This window comes from Phocoena phocoena, chromosome 9 (genome assembly GCF_963924675.1).
Source record: "Phocoena phocoena chromosome 9, mPhoPho1.1, whole genome shotgun sequence".
Classification (NCBI taxonomy): Eukaryota; Metazoa; Chordata; class Mammalia; order Artiodactyla; family Phocoenidae; genus Phocoena; species Phocoena phocoena.
In genome coordinates, this window is record NC_089227.1 from 92,596,745 (window position 1) to 92,616,512 (window position 19,768).

The following is a 19,768-nucleotide window of genomic DNA, read 5'->3' on the forward strand; positions in this document are numbered from 1 at the left end:
CTCCCACCTGATAACTGGCAGGTAAAACACTCCTGCTGGGCCCCGAGGCATGTGGGATCTTAGTTCCTGGACCAGGGATCAAACCCACCACCCCATGCAGTGGAAGCACTGGAAGCATGGAGTCTTAACCCCTGGACTGCGAGGGAAGTCCCAGTCAATGCTGTCATCTGACAGTGTTGACCATGTACTGGGCCCAGCAGAGAACAGCAGTAGAACCTCTTCATTCCAAGGTCACCCCTAAAGTAATGTTAACTCACCTAGGACAGGTGGGGTTTGTGCGGGCAGCTCCCTCTTACCTGACCAGTAATTAACATCCTTCTCCCACGAGGATGGCAGTGCTAGGAAAACAGTGACCTCACTCTGTCTTGTCCTGTGCTGAATCCCAAGTGCCAAGAATAGTTCCCGGCCCCTGGTAGGTGGTCACTAACACAGAGGTCCCCAATCCCCAGGCTGTGGACCAGTACCGGTCCTGTTAGGTACTGGTCCCTATCGCTCCCCATCGCTCCCCATCGCCCCCCATCACCCCCCATCGCCCCCCATCACTCCCCATCGCCCCCCATTGCTCCCCATCGCTCCCCATCGCTCACGTTGCCTCCTGAACCATCCTGGCCCCCCACCCTGTCCGAGGAAAAATTGTCTTCCACGAAACCAGTACCTGGTGCCGAAAAGGTTGGGGATGGCTGCACTAAAGAGAGACTGAATTCCTTCTTTTCTTCCTTGATCTGTTCTAGGTGGCAAGAGCCATGCAATTCTCCAGCTCAGCCAGGGCAGCGGATGAGAACTTTGACTATTTGTTCAAGATTATCCTCATCGGGGATTCCAACGTGGGGAAGACGTGTGTGGTGCGGCATTTCACGTCCGGGGTCTACACCGAAGCTCAGCAGAACACCATTGGGGTGGACTTCACTGTGCGTGCCCTGGAGATCAACGGCAAGAAAGTGAAGGTCAGAGGGGGACGGGGTGGGTCTGCCTCTTTTAGCCATGGTTCCTAACCCCGAAACACATGCCTGAGGAGTGAAAGATTTAAATATAAAATATGAGATCATTAAAATACCAGGAAAAAAAAACCCCATGGGAGTATTTATTTTTATCATTGAGGAATAGAGAAATCAGGCTTTAAAGTAAGACAAGAACCCAGAAGCCATAAGGGAAAATATTGCTCCATCTAACTATTTAAAGGTCAAATTAATACTCTTCTATATGATCATATAAAGGTCAAATTTCTACATACTCAAAAATACCATAAACAAAGTCAAAGATGAGTGACAAACTGGAAAGGAACATTTGCAAATATGGAACTGACAGAGAGCTAATTTCTCTGATGTGAAAAGAGCTCTGATAAATATCAAAGAAAAGACCAACAACCAAATACAAAAAGTAGGCACTTCACAGATTAGACAAAACAGCTACTTCACAGATGTTATATGAACTGGCTCATACATTTATGTGAAAAAGTAAAAGTGCCCATTGTTACTCATAATTAAAGAAATGAAATTAAAATAAGTGAGATAATATCATTTACCCATTTGACCAAAAAAGATCAAAAAGTGTTGGTGAAAATGTAATAAATGGATTTTGTGTGGGATCCTTATTAAACGAACACAATAGTAAAAAGACATTTTGAGGCTTCCCTGGTGGCGCAGTGGTTGAGAGTCCGCCTGCCGATGCAGGGGACACGGGTTCGTGCCCCAGTCCGGGAAGATCCCACCTGCCGCGGAGCGGCTGGGCCCGTGAGCCATGGCCGCTGAGCCTGCGCGTCCGGAGCCTGTGCTCTGCAACGGGAGAGGCCACAACAGTGAGAGGCCTGCGTACTGCAAAAAAAAAAAAAAAAGATAAAACATCTGGATGAAGGGATGAGTGTGGTAGGAAGGCAAAAGAACACCAGACCTTAGGACACTGGATCCGCCTCTCCCACTGAAGGGCACCTTAGGTGATGGCCCCCAACCTGAAAACCTTGGGGATTTTACCCTGGGGAGCACCTGAAAAAAGACAGATTCCCGGGTCCTACCCCAGACCTCTTGAATTTGGATCTCTAGAAGTGAGACCCAGGGAACGACTTAGGCGAGCAAGTTCCCATCAGGGGTGGGAACTCCTGATGCGGACCCCCTTTCCTGCCCTTCTCCAGATGCAGGTGTGGGACACTGCAGGCCAGGAGCGCTTCCGGACCATCACCCAAAGCTACTATCGCAGTGCCCACGCGGCCATCATTGCCTACGACCTCACGCGGCGGTCCACGTTCGAGTCTGTTCCTCACTGGATTCACGAGATAGAGAAATACGGGGCGGCAAACTTGGTCATCATGCTGATTGGTAGGTCGATTTCAAAGTGTGTCGCTTTCCTTAACTGCCCGCCGCCCCCCATGCTCAGCTTTTTCTGTGTTTCCAGCGGCAGTGGAACAGGAAGCCGTAAAAGTGCACGTGGCGGATGGGACCTCAGAAAACATCTGGGCCAGAAATTCCCATCAGCTTCACTTGAGCGTGAGAGTGGGGTGGTTTGAACTTGTTAAGAATACAGATTCCAGGGCCCCACCCTAGAGTTTCTCACTGCAAAAACCTGAGATGGGGCCAGACATCTAGATGAAGGTACACCCTGGCTGATTCGACACACGTCTGTACAGACTACACAGGAAGTATTCTGTAGTCTGAGCTTCACAGCGTCAGATGGCTCTCAGTCCCCGGAAGAGCCGCTCAGATGACTATGACTGACAACACTCTTGAATGACTTATCACACCTGCTAAGATGCTGAGCAAATCTGAACAACAAGCCAACATCAAAATTAACCGCACCTTCAACTATACAAAGTGAACCCACAGCTTGCAATACGTGCTGTCACGCTGTGCATTCAGAAACGGGTGACGTGCTGTCGCTTCCCTATAGTATTAGCTTTGCAAGCAGTTCCCCTCCTAAGGACACTAATGTTTACCAAGTGGCTGCTTGATTTTGGCAAGTTGGTTTAGGTTCTTGCTACTCAAAGCGTGGTCCACGGACCAGCAGCATCAGCATCACTGGGGTTTTTGGTTTTAGGTCTCTTTTTCTTTTTTTTTTGTATTAAGACTTATTTTTTCAGAGCAGTTTTTAAGGTTCTCAGCAAAACTGGGAAGGTACGGAGATTTCCCATATGCCCCTTGTACTCACACATGCATAGCCTCTCCCATATCAACATCTCCTACCAATGTGGCACATTTGTTACAAAGGATGAACCTACATTGACACATCACAGTCATCTGAACTTCATAGTTTACATTATGGCTCATTCTTGGTGTTGTACTTTCTATGGGTTTGGACAAATGTCTAATGACAAGTATCCACCATGATGATACCATAGAAAGTATTTTCATTACCCTAAAAATCCACAGAATCAGCACCACTTTGGGGTTTGTTAAAAGTGCCCCATCTCAGGCCCCATTCCAGACCTACTGAATCTGAATCTTCGTTTTAACAGGATCCTAGAGAGATTCCTATGCAAATTAAAGTTTGCAGAGCACAGGTCTAGAGAGCTGCTGCGGGACTGAGCGCTAAACATAGCGTGTTTAGTGGATTATTTATCCCTGCACAGGCATATCCTAGCTGTGTGGTAAGTTACCTTCTGAGCCCTGGTTTCCTCATCTATAATATGTAATCAGTATTCACTACGGTTGTTGTAAAGATGTGATGAGATAATGTGTATACATCGCTTGACAGTGCCTGACGCATAGTAGGTGCTTCATAACGGGTGTGGGGTTTGTTTCTAGAAGGTTCGTTTGTCTGAGGGAACAAAACTCCTCTGTGTTCCTTAAACAATGGGGTGGGGTGCTTATGGTGAGGGTGCAAGTCCCTGGGACCTAGGAAAACCCAGCCCAGCATTCAAGCCCAGCAGAGTGGGAGACACAGTGGAGCCAGGAAGTGGGGGACCCTCCTCTCGGGGCTGGGCTCTGTGTACCAGCCTCCTCCACCATTGTGTATCTATGTCTTCTCTCAGAGCTGCTCCTTACATTCAGGATACTGTGGGCCTGCAGCACTCTCGCTCCGAACCATCCCTCCTGGGTTCCTCAAAGCATCATCCCCAGCCTCCTCCTGCCACAAAATCCCTCATTCTCTCATACCCTCTAGCTCACATTCTTCAGAAAGGAAATCCCATCGCCCCATTCCTTTTTTTTCTAATACTTAATTTTTAAAAAATATTTATTTATTTATGTAGTCGGCTGCACCGGGTCTTAGTTGCAGCACACAGGGTCTTTTAGTTGCGGCACGCACGCGGGATCTAGTTCCCTGACCAGGTATCCAACCCAGGCCCCCTGCACTGGGAGCGCGGGGTCTTAACCACTGGACCATCAGAGAAGTCCCGCCCCATTCCTCTTTCTCATGGCAAAGCCTGGCCCAGGCTGCTGGCCAACCTCACGGTGGCGGGCAGGCCTGGTGTAAGGTACCCGGCCTGGACCAAGCAGCTGGGTCCTGAGGGGGGAGGCAGTGACAGGAAGCATAGCTGGGCTGCAGACGGTCCACAGAAGAGGTCACTCGCACACATCGTTGGCACATCTAGCCCATTTATTATTACTATTGTGATCGCAAAAAGGACTTGTTATTCTAGAACCATGTTTTCCCTGTCTTTGCTGTTTTAAGTCACAGTCTAGCCCCTATCATATGCATGGCCTTGAAGAGAATGCTGCTTTGTAACTCATTCTGCTTCTTGTAACTTAAGAATCAGTCATTCCAAGAGCCTAGACGGGCTCGTTCCTTCGTGCTGCATCAGATCAAAAGCTCCCTATCCACAGCCAGCTGCCAAAGAAAATGCGCCTCAAACGTAGCCCCTTTGTTCAGAGGGGCTGTGTCTTTTCCCTCATGGCAGGAAACAGGAGAGATTAGTGAGACTGGGAAGCGTCTTCCACATGGAGGGCAACTTGTCTTTTTGGAGAAGCGTGAGCTGCCTTCTCTCTCTTGTTACTTCTCAGCCAAAGGTCCCCTCTGGGACCAGAAACATTTCTGATTTGACTTCAGGTATAAAGAACACTTCTTCAAAAGGCAGAGTTCAGGGCTTCCCTGGTGGTGCAGTGGTTAAGAATCTGCCTGCCAATGCAGGGGACACGGGTTTGAGCCCTGGTCCGGGAAGATCCCACATGCTGCGGAGCAACTAAGCCCATGAGCCAGAACTACTGAGCCTGCGCTCTAGAGCCCACAAGCCACAACTACTGAGTCCACGTGCCACAACTACTGAAGCCCGCGCGCCTAGAGCCTGTGCTCTGCAACGAAGAGTAGCCCCCGCTCACTGCAACTAGAGAAAGCCCGCATGCAGCAATGAAGACCCAATGCAGCCACAAACAAATAAATAAATTTATGTTTAAGAAAAGAAAAAGGCAGCGTTCAGAGTTATAAAAATAAACACTGACCCCCAACAGAGCCATATTTCTTCCTCAATAACAACTTCTTCGAAGCACCGAGGAGGACACTGGCCAAGGTTTCTGACACCCTTCACAACAGCTGCTCCTGAAGTGTGATGACCAGGAGGGGTGACAAGATCTGACGACAGGTGACATTTACTAAACTCCACTCTGAGTCTGCCCCTGGGTCCCTTCACTTAATCCTCACAGCCATCCTGAGAAGCAGAGACGACCATCCTCGTCTCCCAGCTGAGGAAACCGAGGCCTCTGGAGGTTAAGTACCCTGCCAAGGAGCTCAGCCGAGTCACCCACTGACAGGTGAGGCCGGATCTGAATCAGCCCCGGGTGGTTCAGTTCCTGTCCAACCACTTTCCAGTAGCTGGTCAGTCCGACAGTCGCCCCCTGAAGCTCTGGTTGAGGCAATGTCTCGTCCACTCCAGTGCCTGGACTTTGCAGTCAGACAGATTTGGGTTCAAATCTCCCTCTCTGTCCTTCCACTTTCCCCTGTTATATTTAAAGGTCCACAATCTCTCAGCAAAAGCTCTTAGAACCCGGATTCCCTGGTTCTACATCCTCACCAGCACTTGCTATTATCAGATCTTTTCTACATCCTCACCAGCACTTGCTATTATCAGATCTTTTCATTTCTTCCATCCTGATAAGTGTGTCGTGATATCACTCGCATTTTTTTATTTGCAGGTCCCTGTTCACTGTTGAGGTCAAGCACTTTTTCATACACTTGTTAGCTATTTGGATATTCTCTTTTCAATTCTCATGCCCATTTTTCTACCTGTTGTTTGTCTTTTTCTTATTGATCCCTACAAGTACCTTATGTTTTCTGGAAATAATCTATGTTGGTTCGGGTCTTCCAGGAAGATGTCAGGACAGGACCCGATAGACATGCAAGAGATTTATTGGGAGAAATGGCTGTGAGGGGTAAAGAGGAAGGCCCAGAAGGAGGCAGGGAGAGTCTTCTATGTCATGCAGACCTGCCCCTGGGAAGGAGAGAAGGGAGGAAGGAGGATGGTGTCCAAGAAAGGTTCGTTCAGCCCTGAACCAAAGCTGCCTGACAGAGGAGTGGAACCCTGGTCTCTGCAGCAGGGGCCTGCGTCAGTGCCTCCCTGTGCTGGGGCCTCTGCACCAGCTGGCGGAGGACAGTGGGGTAGCAGCTGGGCTGGAGTCACCTACACTCCCTGAAGTCAGTTCTCTTGAACAGCTCTGAGCCCTTTGTCAATCGCATGTGTTGCAAATACACCTTTCACCTTTATTTATTTATTTTAAATTTTATTTATTTTTTTTAACGTTTTGGCCACACCACGCGGCATGTGGGATCTTAGTTCCCTGACCAGGAATCGAACCCATGCTCCCTGCATTGGAAGCTTGGAGTCTTAACCACTGGACCACCAGGGAAGTCCCTCATCTTTCACTTTTTTACTCTCAGAGTTCCTCTTCACTCTCCTGATGGTGTATTTTGATGGACAGACATTTTAAATTTTAATATATTTCAATCCATCAAACTTTTCCTTAATGATTATTGCTTCCTGTATCCTATGTAGGAAAATTTACCCTAATTGAAATCATTAACATAGCCTTACATTATCTTTTGAAGCTTGCTTGCTGTATGTTTTTTGTTTCTTTAACATCTTTAGTGGAGTATAATTGCTTTACAATGGTGTGTTAGTTTCTGCTGTATAACAAAGTGAATCAGCTATACGTATACATATATCCCCATATCTCCTCCCTCTTGCGTCTCCCTCCCACCCTCCCTTGCTTGCTGGATTTGTTTGTTTGTTTATAATTTATTATGACTTTTACATTTAGATCTGCGATTTACCCAGCATTGATTATGGTGTACAGTGAGAGGTCTGGGCCAAAACTTGTAACTATTCATGTAAAGATCCAATTGCCTCTGTACTATTGACTAAAAAGGCAATCTTGTCCACTGCTCTGTGGCACCATCCTTCTGTGAAGGGTACATATATTCGTGAGTTTGTTTCTGAGCTTTTTATTCTATTCTACTGGTCTATTTCATGCATTCTTTTGGAGGGCAAAAATATTTTAGATATTACAGTGGTTTGTGGCCTCCAAAGGGCCAGATATACAGTGTATCTGTAGGGTCTGTACACAAATTTTGTAAGGTCTGTACACAAATGTTCACTTAAGCACTATTCATAATAATAAAAAACTAGAATCAACTCAGTTTCCTTCATATGGGTGGGTAGTTAAACAAACTGTGGTACATCCATACCATGAAACATGACTCAGCAATAAAAAAGAAACTACTGGGGGCTTCCCTGGTGGCGCAGTGGTTGAGAGTCCGCCTGCCCATGCAGGGGACACGGGTTCGTGTCCCGGTCCAGAAGGTTCCCACATGCCGCGGAGCGGCTGGGCCCTTGAGCCGTGGCCGCTGAGCCTGCGCTCCGCAACGGGAGAGGCCACAGCAGTGAGAGGCCCGCGTACCGCAAAAAAAAAAAAAAATAAAAAATAAACTACTGTATGATTCTTTTTTTAAAAAATAAATTTATTTATTTTTGCTGCGTTGGGTCTTCGTAGCTGCGCATGGGCTTTCTCTAGTTGCAGGGAGCTAGGGCTACTCTTCATTGTGGTTCGTGGGCCTCTCATTGTGGTTGCTTCTCTTGTTGAGGAGCACAGACTCTAGAGCACAGGCTCAGTAGTTGTGGCGCACAGGCTTAGTTGTTCCACGGCATGTGGGATCTTCCTGGACCAGGGCTTGAACCTGTGTCCCCTGCATTGGCAGGTGGATTCTTAACCACTGCGCTACCAGGGAAGCCCCTACATAACATCCTGGAAATGACAAAATTATACAGATGGAGAACAGATTAGTTACCAGGGGTCAGGGATTAGAGCTGGTGGGAGGTTGTAAAGGGTAGCACAGCGAGCACTTTGTGGTGATGGAACTGTTCTGTATCTTGACTGCACTGGTAGGTGTAGGAATCTACACATGTGATCAAATTGCACAAATACATACGCACACACACACATACACACAAAGGAATGTGTGTATAATTTGTGAAATCTGAATAAGCTTTGTGGGTTGTATTAGTGTCAATTTCCTGGTTTTGATATTGTACTGTAGTTGTGCAAGAGGTTACCATTGGGGGAACCTGGGAGAAGAGTACACTGGACCTCCCTGAATATATATATATATATATATATGTGTGTGTATGTAGTGTGTGTGTGTGCGTGTGCGTGTGTGTGCAATTTCCTGTGAATCTAGATTTTTTTTCCAAATAGGAAGTTTTACTGTTTTTCAGAGGCGAAGGGGTAATTAGGGGGAAAAAAGATCGAAAAAGACCCCCTATGAGGACAATAAAGAAACACTGGTCTAGCCCATCTTAATTGCTGTAGCTTTGTAATAAACCTTGATGTCTAGTGAAACAAACCTGGTGATAAAGTAATTTCGCCTTTAGATTCCTGCCTCCGAGAGATCAAAGTCCAGTGATTAGATGAATGTAGGATTGAGGAAGAGGAAAAGAAATGCGGTACTTCTCTTACAGTAAATCCTGGGCTGTGCTGGCAAAATCCCTCATCGAGCTTTCTGGGGGAATTGCAAATGTTCTGTGTCCTGAGGGGGATGGCGGTCATGGGACATAGACATTTGCCAAAACTCATTGACCTGTCTGCTTCAAGTCTGTGCAATTTTTTTTTTTTTTTTTTTTTTTTGCTGTACGCGGGCCTCTCACTGCTGTGGCCTCTCCCGTTGCGGAGCACAGGCTCCGGACGCGCAGGTTCAGCGGCCATGGCTCATGGGCCCAGCCGCTCCGCGGCATGTGGGATCTTCCCGGACCGGGGCACGAACCCGTGTCCCCTGCATCGGCAGGCGGACTCTCAACCACTGCGCCACCAGGGAAGCCCAGGTCTGTGCATTTTATTGCCTGTAAGTTATAGCTCTGTCCTTCACTATTCACTCCACGCCTTCAATCCAACAAATCTCATCACAGTCTCCTCAGTGAGACCAGGCCCCATCTCTACAGTCACTTGGGAAAAAAAAGAGTGAAAAGAGGAAAAAGATGTGAAGCAAGTAGAGAGAAGACAGAGAGGGTCACCGGCCCAGCCTTCACCTTGTCACACTTGGCAGGAATGATGGTCCCCACATACAGTGGCTCCACCTGTCCTGGGCAATAAAACACACACCTCCGGCCCATTCCTAGCAGCTCTTAATGCTCTTACAGGACAGTGCATTAAGACAGCAGCTCCATGAATACTCTGAGTCGAAAAGATACGTGCACCCCAATGTTCATAGCAGCACTATTTACAATAACCAAAACATGGAAGCAATCTAAGTGTCCATCAACAGATGAATGCATAAAGAAGATGCGGCACATATATACGATGGAATTTTACTCAGCCATAAAAATGAATGAAATAATGCCATTTGCAGCAACATGGATGGACCTAGAGATTGTACTGAATAAAGTAAGTCAGACAAAGACAAATACCATATGATGTCACTTATACGTGGACTCTAAAAAAATGATACAAATGAACTTATTTACAAAACAGAGCCAGACTCACAGACGTAGAAAACAAACTTATGGTTACCAAAGGAGAATGGTGGGGGAGGGATAAATTAAAGAGTTTAGGATGAACAGATCCACACTACTAAATATAAAATAGACAACCAACAGGGACCTACTGTACCGCACAGGGAACTATACTCAATATCTTGTAATAAAGTATAATGGAAAAAATCTGAAATTTTATATATATATATGAATCACTTTGCTGTATACCAGAAGCTAACACAACATTGTAAATCAACTGTACTTCAATTAAAAAAAAAAAAAGATAGTGGCTCTGTTTCCATTCATCGTTGGGTTCATTTTCAGTAACTATTTGTGAACAAATGCATGTGCGCATATTGCTAAACTAAAATGTTCTTTTTGAAGTTCACCTTCTAAAAAACCAGATTAAGTTACTCATCGGAATATTTGCTTCTCTCTCACTCCCAGGGAACAAATGTGACATGTGGGAAAAACGGCACGTCCTGTTTGAGGACGCCTGCACACTGGCTGAGAAATACGGCCTCCTGGCTGTCTTGGAGACGTCTGCCAAGGAGTCCAAGAACATCGATGAGGTCTTCGTGCTGATGGCCAGGGAGTTGATGGCACGCCACAGCCTGCCCTTGTACGGGGAGGGTACCCTGGGCAGCCTCCCCCTGGATTCCAGTCCTGTCCTCACGGCCCCGGGGCCGAGGGAGAAGAGCCAGTGCACTTGTTGAGTATGTTCCCCGGGCCGGTGGCACCCAGCAGAGGCCACCTCCGAAACCAGGGGCAGCGGACGGCCTCGTGTCTGCTGAGTAGACCTCGGACCCCAGTGCGGACTTGCAGCTGGTCCTACTCCTTCCTGCCTGGTGGGGGGGCACGCTTTTGCCTCAGTTCACACCAGAGGGGGAAACCCTGACTCTGAGGATGGAGGACACCACTGTTTTTCTTGACTTTTCCTAGGACTCAAGGCCCAGCGGTAGGAGGACAAGATTTGTTCCTTTTCATTTTTCCCTTTTCTATCTCCCCAACCCTTCAGCTGTTTTCTACTGAACTCTGCCTCTCACTTGAAGAAGAGGGTAGTGAAGGAAAGAAGAAAAGAGAAGTAGAAGTAGGAAAGAAGACGGGGGAGAAGATGTCTGGAACATTGCAGAGTGGTTGAAAACAGTGTGGGCGTGGGAAGATGGGGAAAAAGCCTGCAATGATGAACCAGATGCTGTTAACTTCTGCTTCCTGACATTCACACCTCGGGTCTTAGTTTGGGGGGCAAAGCTTTTTGACCTAAAGACCATAAATACGGTCTTGCCAAATGGTCAGGAGCCATGTGATGGAGAGAGAATTAGATTTCACTTTATCCGAGTTGGGCGGATTGGACCACCCTCCTAGGATGAGGGAGATGCCTACAATTTCTTTCCAAAACACCCAATCATCTGCTGGATCAAAAGTCATTTCTGAATTGAAATTAAATTGGCTCATAGACAAATATCAAACCAGTACTGACCTTGCTGTATGGCCGGGGCGTGCTGTGTACCCTCTGGAAGCTGTGAGTCATAACCCTTGTGTCTGCAAAGCTCCCTGATGGTTGCTGCTGAGGGTGTCTTACAATCCTAAAAAGAAATGCAAGTGTTGGTCCGGCCACAACATCAGCTCTGAAAGAGGAAATGTCTGTCCGGGGCGCACCCAGGGTGCAGGTGGGTCCCCCCCCCAGGCATTTCTAGCTGTAGCACTGTTAACTGCAGGCTGAGACCAGCACAAAACAAATAGCCACTAGCCACGTGTGACTGAGTACTTGAAATTGGCTAATTTGAATTTGATGAGCTCTGAATGTAAAATACATACCAGAATTTGAAGACGTATTATGAAAAATAAAATGTAAAGTATCTTCCTAATAATTTTTATATTGATTATATGTTTAAATGATATTTTAGATTAATATTATTCCAGGTTAATAAAATATATATTAACACTTCAGCTGTTTCTTTTTACTTTTTTTAATGTGGCAACTAGAAAATCTTAAATTATGTGTGTGGCTCACACCATATGCCCATTGGACAGTACAATAGAGCAATGCTTCTGTAGTGGAATTCCCCAACCACAACTAGGACAGGGGCCAGGGGATGCTTGTCTAGGATTCCTGACACCCATGGCTGACTGACTGAATCTTTCCAGAAACCCACACTTCACCAAGCTTGCCAGGTGATTCTCCCCACACTAAACCTTGAGAACTACTACCATACAGAGGTTAGGTGAGGATGGGAGTGTAACCACAGAGAATAAATTACATTTAATTCACAGCAATATATATTCATTTTTGAAGCGAACAACTTACCTTTTGGAAACATGAGGGAAATCTATTACAAGCCAGAAATAATAAATGCATCAAAGTAGATTAACCTTTTTTCACATACATATTCTTGTTCTAAAGAAAGGGTTATGTAAAGCAGGAGTTCACAAGGCAGATCAGGAATACACCTGTACCAAGTCACTGGGCAATTTTCAGAGGAGGCAGTGAGCAGACACTCATTAAGAAAGGGAAGGAAAGGAAGGGACTTCCCTGGTGGCGCAGTGGATAAGACTCTGCGCTCCCAGTGCAGCGGGCCTTAGTTCGATCCCTGGTCAGGGAACTAGATCCCACATGCATGCTGCAACTAAGAGTTCACATGCCACAACTAAGGAGCCTGGGAGCCACAACTAAGGAGACGGCCTGCTGCAACTAAGACCCGGTGCAGCCAAATAAATAAATAAATATTAAAAAAAAGAAGAAGAAGAAGGGGAAAGAAAACTGACTGGATCAGGGGAAAGTGTCCAGACAAGAGGCTGAGCAGGATATGAGATTAATGGTTCACACCAATGCTCCTCCATTTATCTGCTCATCAGTCTCAACCAATACTCTAAAACCTCATCAGCTTCTAGGATGATGCCCTCTGCGGGTTATCTGGAATTAAAATATTCCTACCAACAGGTTACACACGTGAGAACAAGGTCACCTGAACACCAGCAACCTGTAATTAACCAGCGTGGGCTCCTGTTGAAATGATGGTGCTGGGACAGATGTACTGGAAAGGGCAAGCGGAGTGGAGCAGCTTCCCTGGGTGAGGGCGCACAAATGTCTGCTCTGAAAAGAGGCACAGGCTTTTCTGAAGCTCAGAGCAGGCTTGTACCACGCTGCGAAGCTCACTCAGGCAGGCGCTGCTTTAGAGCCGTGGTCCAGGAAGACTTTGTGGTAACTGAAGCTCGCACTTTTCTCACATCCTCAAAACTGTATAGTTGTTAACAAGGGAATTATATGAAATTCAGTTCCAAAAGGGACATTTTGGAAGAAAAAAAGATTATAGATGTACAAAACAGATAACTAATGAGAACCTACTGTATAGCACAGGGAACTCTACTCAGTGCTCTGTGGTGACCTAAATGGGAAGGAAATCCAAAAAAAGAGGGGATATATGTATACGTATAGCTGATTCACTTTGCTATACAGCAGAAACTAACACAACATTGTAAAGCAACTATACTCCAATAAAAATTAATAAAAAAAGATTATGAATGTCTCTATTTCGTCTGCCAGTGTCAAGTACACCTCCATGTATGAGAAAATCTTTCAGTTAATATTTCATGGTTCATAGATTATTCCTGAATCTCTTCCTCACTCTATTACTGAAAAGGTCTATTAGTAGTAACAGTAATAGCACTACTACGGTAATAATAATGGCAAACACATACGGCAATCACTATGTGCCTGGCACTGTACCAGGCTTTTTTTTTTTTTTTTTGACCACGTGGTTTGTGGTATCTTAGTTCCCTGACCAGGGAAGGAACCCGGGCCCCCTGCAGTGGAAGTGCGGAGTCCTAACCACTGGACCGCTAGGGAATTCCCCAAGCATTTCATTTACACTAACTCAGTGCATCCTGTCAACTATTTTTGAAGTAGGTACTATTTGTAACTCCTATTTTAAAAACGAGGCTATGATTGTGTCCATCATCGGATGAATGGATAAAGAAGATGTGGCACATATATACAATGGAATATTACTCAGCCATAAAAAGAAATGAAATTGAGCTATTTGTAATGAGGTGGATAGACCTAGAGTCTGTCATACAGAGTGAAGTAAGTCAGAAATAAAAAGACCAATACCGTATGCTAACACATATATATGGAATTTAAGAAAAAAATGTCATTAAGAACCTAGGGGTAAGACAGGAATAAAGACGCAGACCTACTAGAGAATGGACTTGAGGATATGGGGAGGGGGAAGGGTGAGCTGTGACAAAGCAAGAGAGGCATGGACATATATACACTACCAAACGTAAGGTAGATAGCTAGTGGGAAGCAGCCGCATAGCACAGGGAGATCAGCTCGGTGGTTTGTGACCGCCTGGAGGGGTGGGATAGGGAGGGTGGGAGGGAGGGAGACACAAGAAGGAAGAGATATGGGGACATATATATATGTATAACTGATTCAGTTTGTTATAGAGCAGAAACTAACACACCATTGTAGAGCAATTATACTCTAATAAAGAAAAAAAATGGAATAAATAAATAAATAAAAACGAGGCTCTGAGACACGGAGAGATTAAGGTCACACAGCTAGTAAGTGGCAGAGCCAGGATGCAAACCCAAATCACCTGGCTCCAGAGCCCACTCCTAACAATTATGCTACACTCTCTCTCAGATAATGACCAGTATTGGATTTGGGTTCCATCATGCTAACTCCTCATCAATCTCTACACACACAAAAATACACTCACCGCAAGATAAACTCACAAACATACATTTCAATATCCTTCGAAGTAAAGTAGTGCAGCTCTCTCTATAAAAGAAGCTGAAGGGGGACTCCCCTGGTGGCACGATGGTCAAGAATCCGCCTGCCAATGCAGGGGACACGGGTTCAAGCCCTGGTCCAGGAAGAGCCCGTGCTCTGCAACGAGAAGCCACCGCAACGAGAAGCCTGCACACCACAATCCAGAGTAGCCCCCGCTCGCCACAACTAGAGAAAGCCCGTGCGCAGCAACGAAGACCTAACGCAGCCAAAAATAAATAAATAAATTTATTAAAAAAATAAAAGAGATCATACAGTGATAATTATATTCAATCAGTTTTTCATTTTGGGGCAATAAAAATTATCCACACATGATGTGTTAATTTTTAGAAAGTCACTTATGAATAGCAGCCTGAAACCTCATCTAATTTAGAAATGAAATTTCAATTACAAAAATAAAATTTATGGGCTTCCCTGGTGGCGCAGTGGTTGAGAGTCTGCCTGCTGACGCAGGGCACACAGGTTCGTGCCCCGGTCCGGGAGGATCCCACATGCCACAGAGAGGCTGCGCCCGTGAGCCATGGCCGCTGAGCCTGCGCTCCGCAACGGGAGAGGCCCGCGTGCTGCAAAAAAACAAGCTCTCACAATGAGGGACTTCCCTGGCAGTCCAGTGGTTAGGACTCTGGGCTCTCACTGCCGAGGGCCTGGGTTCAATCCCTGGTCAGGGAAGGTCAGGGAACTGCTGCATGGAGAGGCCAAAAAAAAAGAGCTCTCACAATGAGAAAGTAGGAGAGAATTAGTTGATGGCTGGAAACGACCAAAGGTTTTTTAAATATTGGGAAGACTACTTCTAGGTATTTAGATTCAGGAATTCTTCATGGATTGTGTGAGACAGTACTGCTAATAATAATGAAAACCTGAAAATAATCTTCAACAATAGGGGATTATTACATAAATTCTACACAACTTTTAAAGGTGTGGTAACTACTATATATAAAATAGATAACTAATAAGGACCTACTGTGTATAGCACAGGGAACTCTACTCAGTACTCTGTAATGGCCTACATGGGAAAAGAATCTAAAAAAGAGTGGATATATGTGTATGTATTACTAATTCACTTTGCTCTACACCTGAAACTAACACAACATTGTAAATGAACTATACTCAAAAAAAAAAATTTGTGGTATCATTGTTTAATGGGGTGAAAAATGTTCAACAAGAGGGTAAATAAAAGATTAAAGAGGGACTTCCTTGGTGGCCCAGTGGATAAGAATCCGCCTGCCAATGCAGGGGACACGGGTTCGAGCCCTGGTCTGGGAAGAACCCACATGCCGCGGAGCAGCTAAGCCCGTGCGTCACAACTACTGCGCCTGCGCCTTAGAGCTCACGAGCCGCAGCTACCGAGGCCCGCAACAAGAGAAGCCACAGCAATGAGAAGTCCGTGCACCGCAACAAAGCGTAGCCCCTGCTCGCCGCAACTAGAGAAAGCCCGGGCGCAGCAATGAAGACTCAACGCAGCCAAAAATAAATAAAATTAAATCTTAAAAAAAAAAAAGATTAAAGAAAAAGTGACTGTTACAAGCAAAAAAGTATAGATGTACACAGAAAGAAAACTACAGACGATATAACTAGAAGGATATAAACCAACGTGCTATTCCTGGATATATTAGTTTTCTATTACTGCATAACAAATTGCTCCAAACTTACTGGTTTAAAACAACACGTTTATTATCTCATAGCCTCTGTAGGTTTCTGTAGATGTGCAGGCACAGCTTAGGTGGATTCTCTGCTCAGTCTCACCAGGCTGAAAGCAAGGTGTCAGGCAGGGCTGTGGTTTTCATCTGGGTCTCAGGTTCTTCTTCCAAACTCACTGGTGGTTGGCAGAATTCATTTTCTGTGGTTGTAGGACCGAGGTCCTTGTTTTCCTGTCAGTTCTTTTTTGTTTGTTTCAGCTGTGCTGGCTGGGTCTTCGTTGCTGCGTGTGGGCTTTCTCTAGTTGCGGCGAGCGGGGGCTACACTTTGTTCCAGTACGTGGGCTTCGCATTGCGGTGGCTTCTCTTGTTGCGGAGCACAGGCTCTAGAGCACAGGCTCAGTAGTTGTGGCGCACGGGCTTAGTTGCTCCACGGCATGTGGGATCTTCCTGGACCAGAGCTCGAGCCTGTGTCCCCTGCATGGGCAGGCAGATTCTTAGCCACTGCGCCACAAGCGAAGCCCCTTCCTGTCAGCTCTTAAAGGCTGCTTGTAGTTCCTTGCCACACGGTCCCCACAGGCAATCACGACATGTGTGTTTGCTTTCAGCCAGGCCAGCTGGAGCATCTCTCGCCACTTTCCCTTTGGCAACCAGCCAGTGAAAACTACTTTGATTCACCTTATTAGGTCAGACCTACCCAGGATAAGGTCTCTTTTGCATTATAATGGAACATAATCACAGGAGTGATATCTCCCATCATACAAGTTCCATCCACTCAAAGGGGATGGTATGATATCTGAGCAAGGGTCATTCTAGAGTTTTACCTATCACATTGGGTTCTTTGGGTTTAAAACTTTATTCTTTATGATCTCCTGTTACATTTGTTTAATAAAAAATGTTATTAATAGAAACCTGTGAATAGTTATCATGTAAATGAACACTGTCCCTTAATTTCAGTGCCCATTTGCCTTTCCTTTTATAATTGTGTTGGTACCAAAATTTGTAATGCACCTGTATCTCAAGCTGCAGTCCACAGACTACTGTCTCTGGAAATGACCTTTAGAGTCCCTAAGACTGTAGGTTATGACAGCAGTGTTTTCGGAACTTTGACTATAATCCATGTTAAGAAACACAATTTACATTTCTACCCGGTAAGTAAAACGTGTCCTTATCACATGAGATGCACTCTGACATAAATATACCATTCATTTGCTTAAAATGTTGCTTGTGGCCCATAAATTGTTCTCCCCATCCATGAATGGGTTACAACCTGCAGCGAATAACACTGCTCTGGAGCGGAGGTTCCATGTCTCTGCTACTCCTTTACTCCTTTATACCAGCAGTATGATTAGCAAGCAAGCCACCTAAATGCACTGATCATCTCAGACACTTAGACTAGATTATAAGCTAGAGAGGGTAAGAGTTGTGTTTTGCCTATCTTTGAAGTCTGCAGGGTTTAAACAAAGCATATCCTCTGTAAGAAACTAAATTTCTTACATTTGAATCTCCTAATGCAAGTAAACAGAACTAGAATAATGACCAAAAAAATCACTCCCCCCAAACCTTGAGGCTTAGGACTCCACAGTGTCAAGAGAGAACAGCTGTTCAAGTCACAAAGGCCAACTGAGGGGATGGTGGTGAGGAAGAGTGTAAATCTGTTACTCAAGTCACCCAGAAAAGTGAGCTGTACCCAGAAAGGAAGCAAATGGCAGCAGATCTGTGTAGACCCAGACGTGGAGTCCAAAGCTACAAGGCTTCCACAGACACACTGCCTGCTGGACACTGGGCTAGTTAACGCCTGCACCTTGGTGTTCTCATTTGCAAAATGAGACAAAAACTGGCCTTAACTACTTACAGGCTTGTGAGGATCAGTTAAGAAAGCTCGAGGGCTTCCCTGGTGGCGCAGTGGTTGGGAGTCCGCCTGCCGATGCAGGGGACGCGGGTTCGTGCCCCGGTCCGGGAAGATCCCACATGCCTCGGAGCGGCTGGGCCCGTGAGCCGTGGCCGCTGAGCCTGTGCTCCGCAACGGGAGAGGCCACAACAGTGAGAGGCCCACATACCGCAAAAAAAAAAAAAAGGAAAGAAAAGAAAGCTCGCAAAGTGCCTTATAAAGCATCGTGCAAGTTCTCCCATGATGACAGTGTTATGGCTAGGTGGCACGGACTTCAAATTATGGCACAGATGGCCCAATAATGTGCAAGTGGCTTTAGAAGAGTGACAGCTGAGGTCCCTGTGGGACAGGATTCTGGGGGTGCAGTGACTTCAGGGGAGGGCTAAGTTCTGGTTAGGCTAAGAAGAGGACCGGTTGGGTGTGTCACATTTTACTAAAGTACTGAAACTTAGCAAGATCATCTTGATATATTAGGGCAATCCAATATTATCCCTATAAATGTTACCGACACACTTGCATTGATATTCTTTTCTAAAAGGAAAGAAACTGTTGTAGCTAAGATAGTAAACTGGGCATATCCTGCAGGGTATCGACTGCCACTGATGGTAGGGTTCAGTACGAGGTATCATATGTTCTGCTCTGCCGGCTTCACGGCTTCAGCACGTGTCTTTTGGTCTGAGGGGTGGTGCCCTTTTCCCGCCTTTCAGGTCTCAGCTCAGATGAGCTCTCCCTGGCCAGAGACGAGCCAGGCCTTCCATTGAAAGCTCTCATTTTACACCTTTATAGTAGTTATCATAATTTATAATTACCAAAAATAATCACACAATGGGACTTCCCTGGCAGTCCAGCGGTTAAGACTCCACACTTCCACTGCAGGGGGCACAGGTTCCATCCCTGGCTGGGGAACCAAGATGCTGCATGCCGTGTGTTGTGGCAAACAAATAAATAAATAACACAAATATCTCTAACTCCATTAAGAAAAGGACTACAACTATTGTGATTAGGATATCTCACGCTAGGCTACATCGGCAAAGAAACAAAACAAAATAGACTCGCAAATCTCAGCGCATCTCTTGTTCATGCAAAATCTGATTTGGGGTGGAGGGGTTCTCTTCTCCAGTGACCTGGGGACTCAGGATCCCTCTACCTGGTAACTGCCGATTCAGCGGGGGGCGGGGCGGGGGGGTGGGGGGCTTTCAACATCTCCTTGGCAGGAGGAGGGATGGAGGAGGCATGCAGCATGTGGTCTGGGTCAGTCACATGGTAGCAATTCAACTAAAGTCCTTCCTACATGTTTAAAAACTGTAGTACAAAATCTCATTCTTCTAAAAGAAATTACATATTTTCATTAGTAGTATTTATCACCAAAAATTAGGCAAAAAAGCAAGTAAAGTTTGTAATAATGCTTTTCCTACTAATCATGTCTGTATATGATGTATCAATTTTAAAAGATAAAGTTTATTTATGTTTGTTCATCAGTACAACTTACTTGATCACCTTACAACTTACTTTCCACTGGATTCTCTTGAATGGAGGTGCCTAAAAAGTATTGTAAACATAAATGAATA

The 19,768-nt window shown here is 45.7% G+C and overlaps 1 protein-coding gene across 1 annotated transcript; it reads left to right on the forward strand.

The window, feature by feature from the left end:
* Positions 1-743: 743 nt before the first annotated feature.
* Positions 744-10,596, forward strand: RAB19 (RAB19, member RAS oncogene family). The gene is made up of 3 exons (XM_065884274.1): positions 744-944; positions 2,126-2,309; positions 10,328-10,596. The coding sequence occupies exons 1-3, from the start codon at positions 744-746 to the stop codon at positions 10,594-10,596; spliced, it is 654 nt and encodes a 217-aa protein (XP_065740346.1).
* The last annotated feature ends 9,172 nt before the right edge of the window (positions 10,597-19,768 follow it).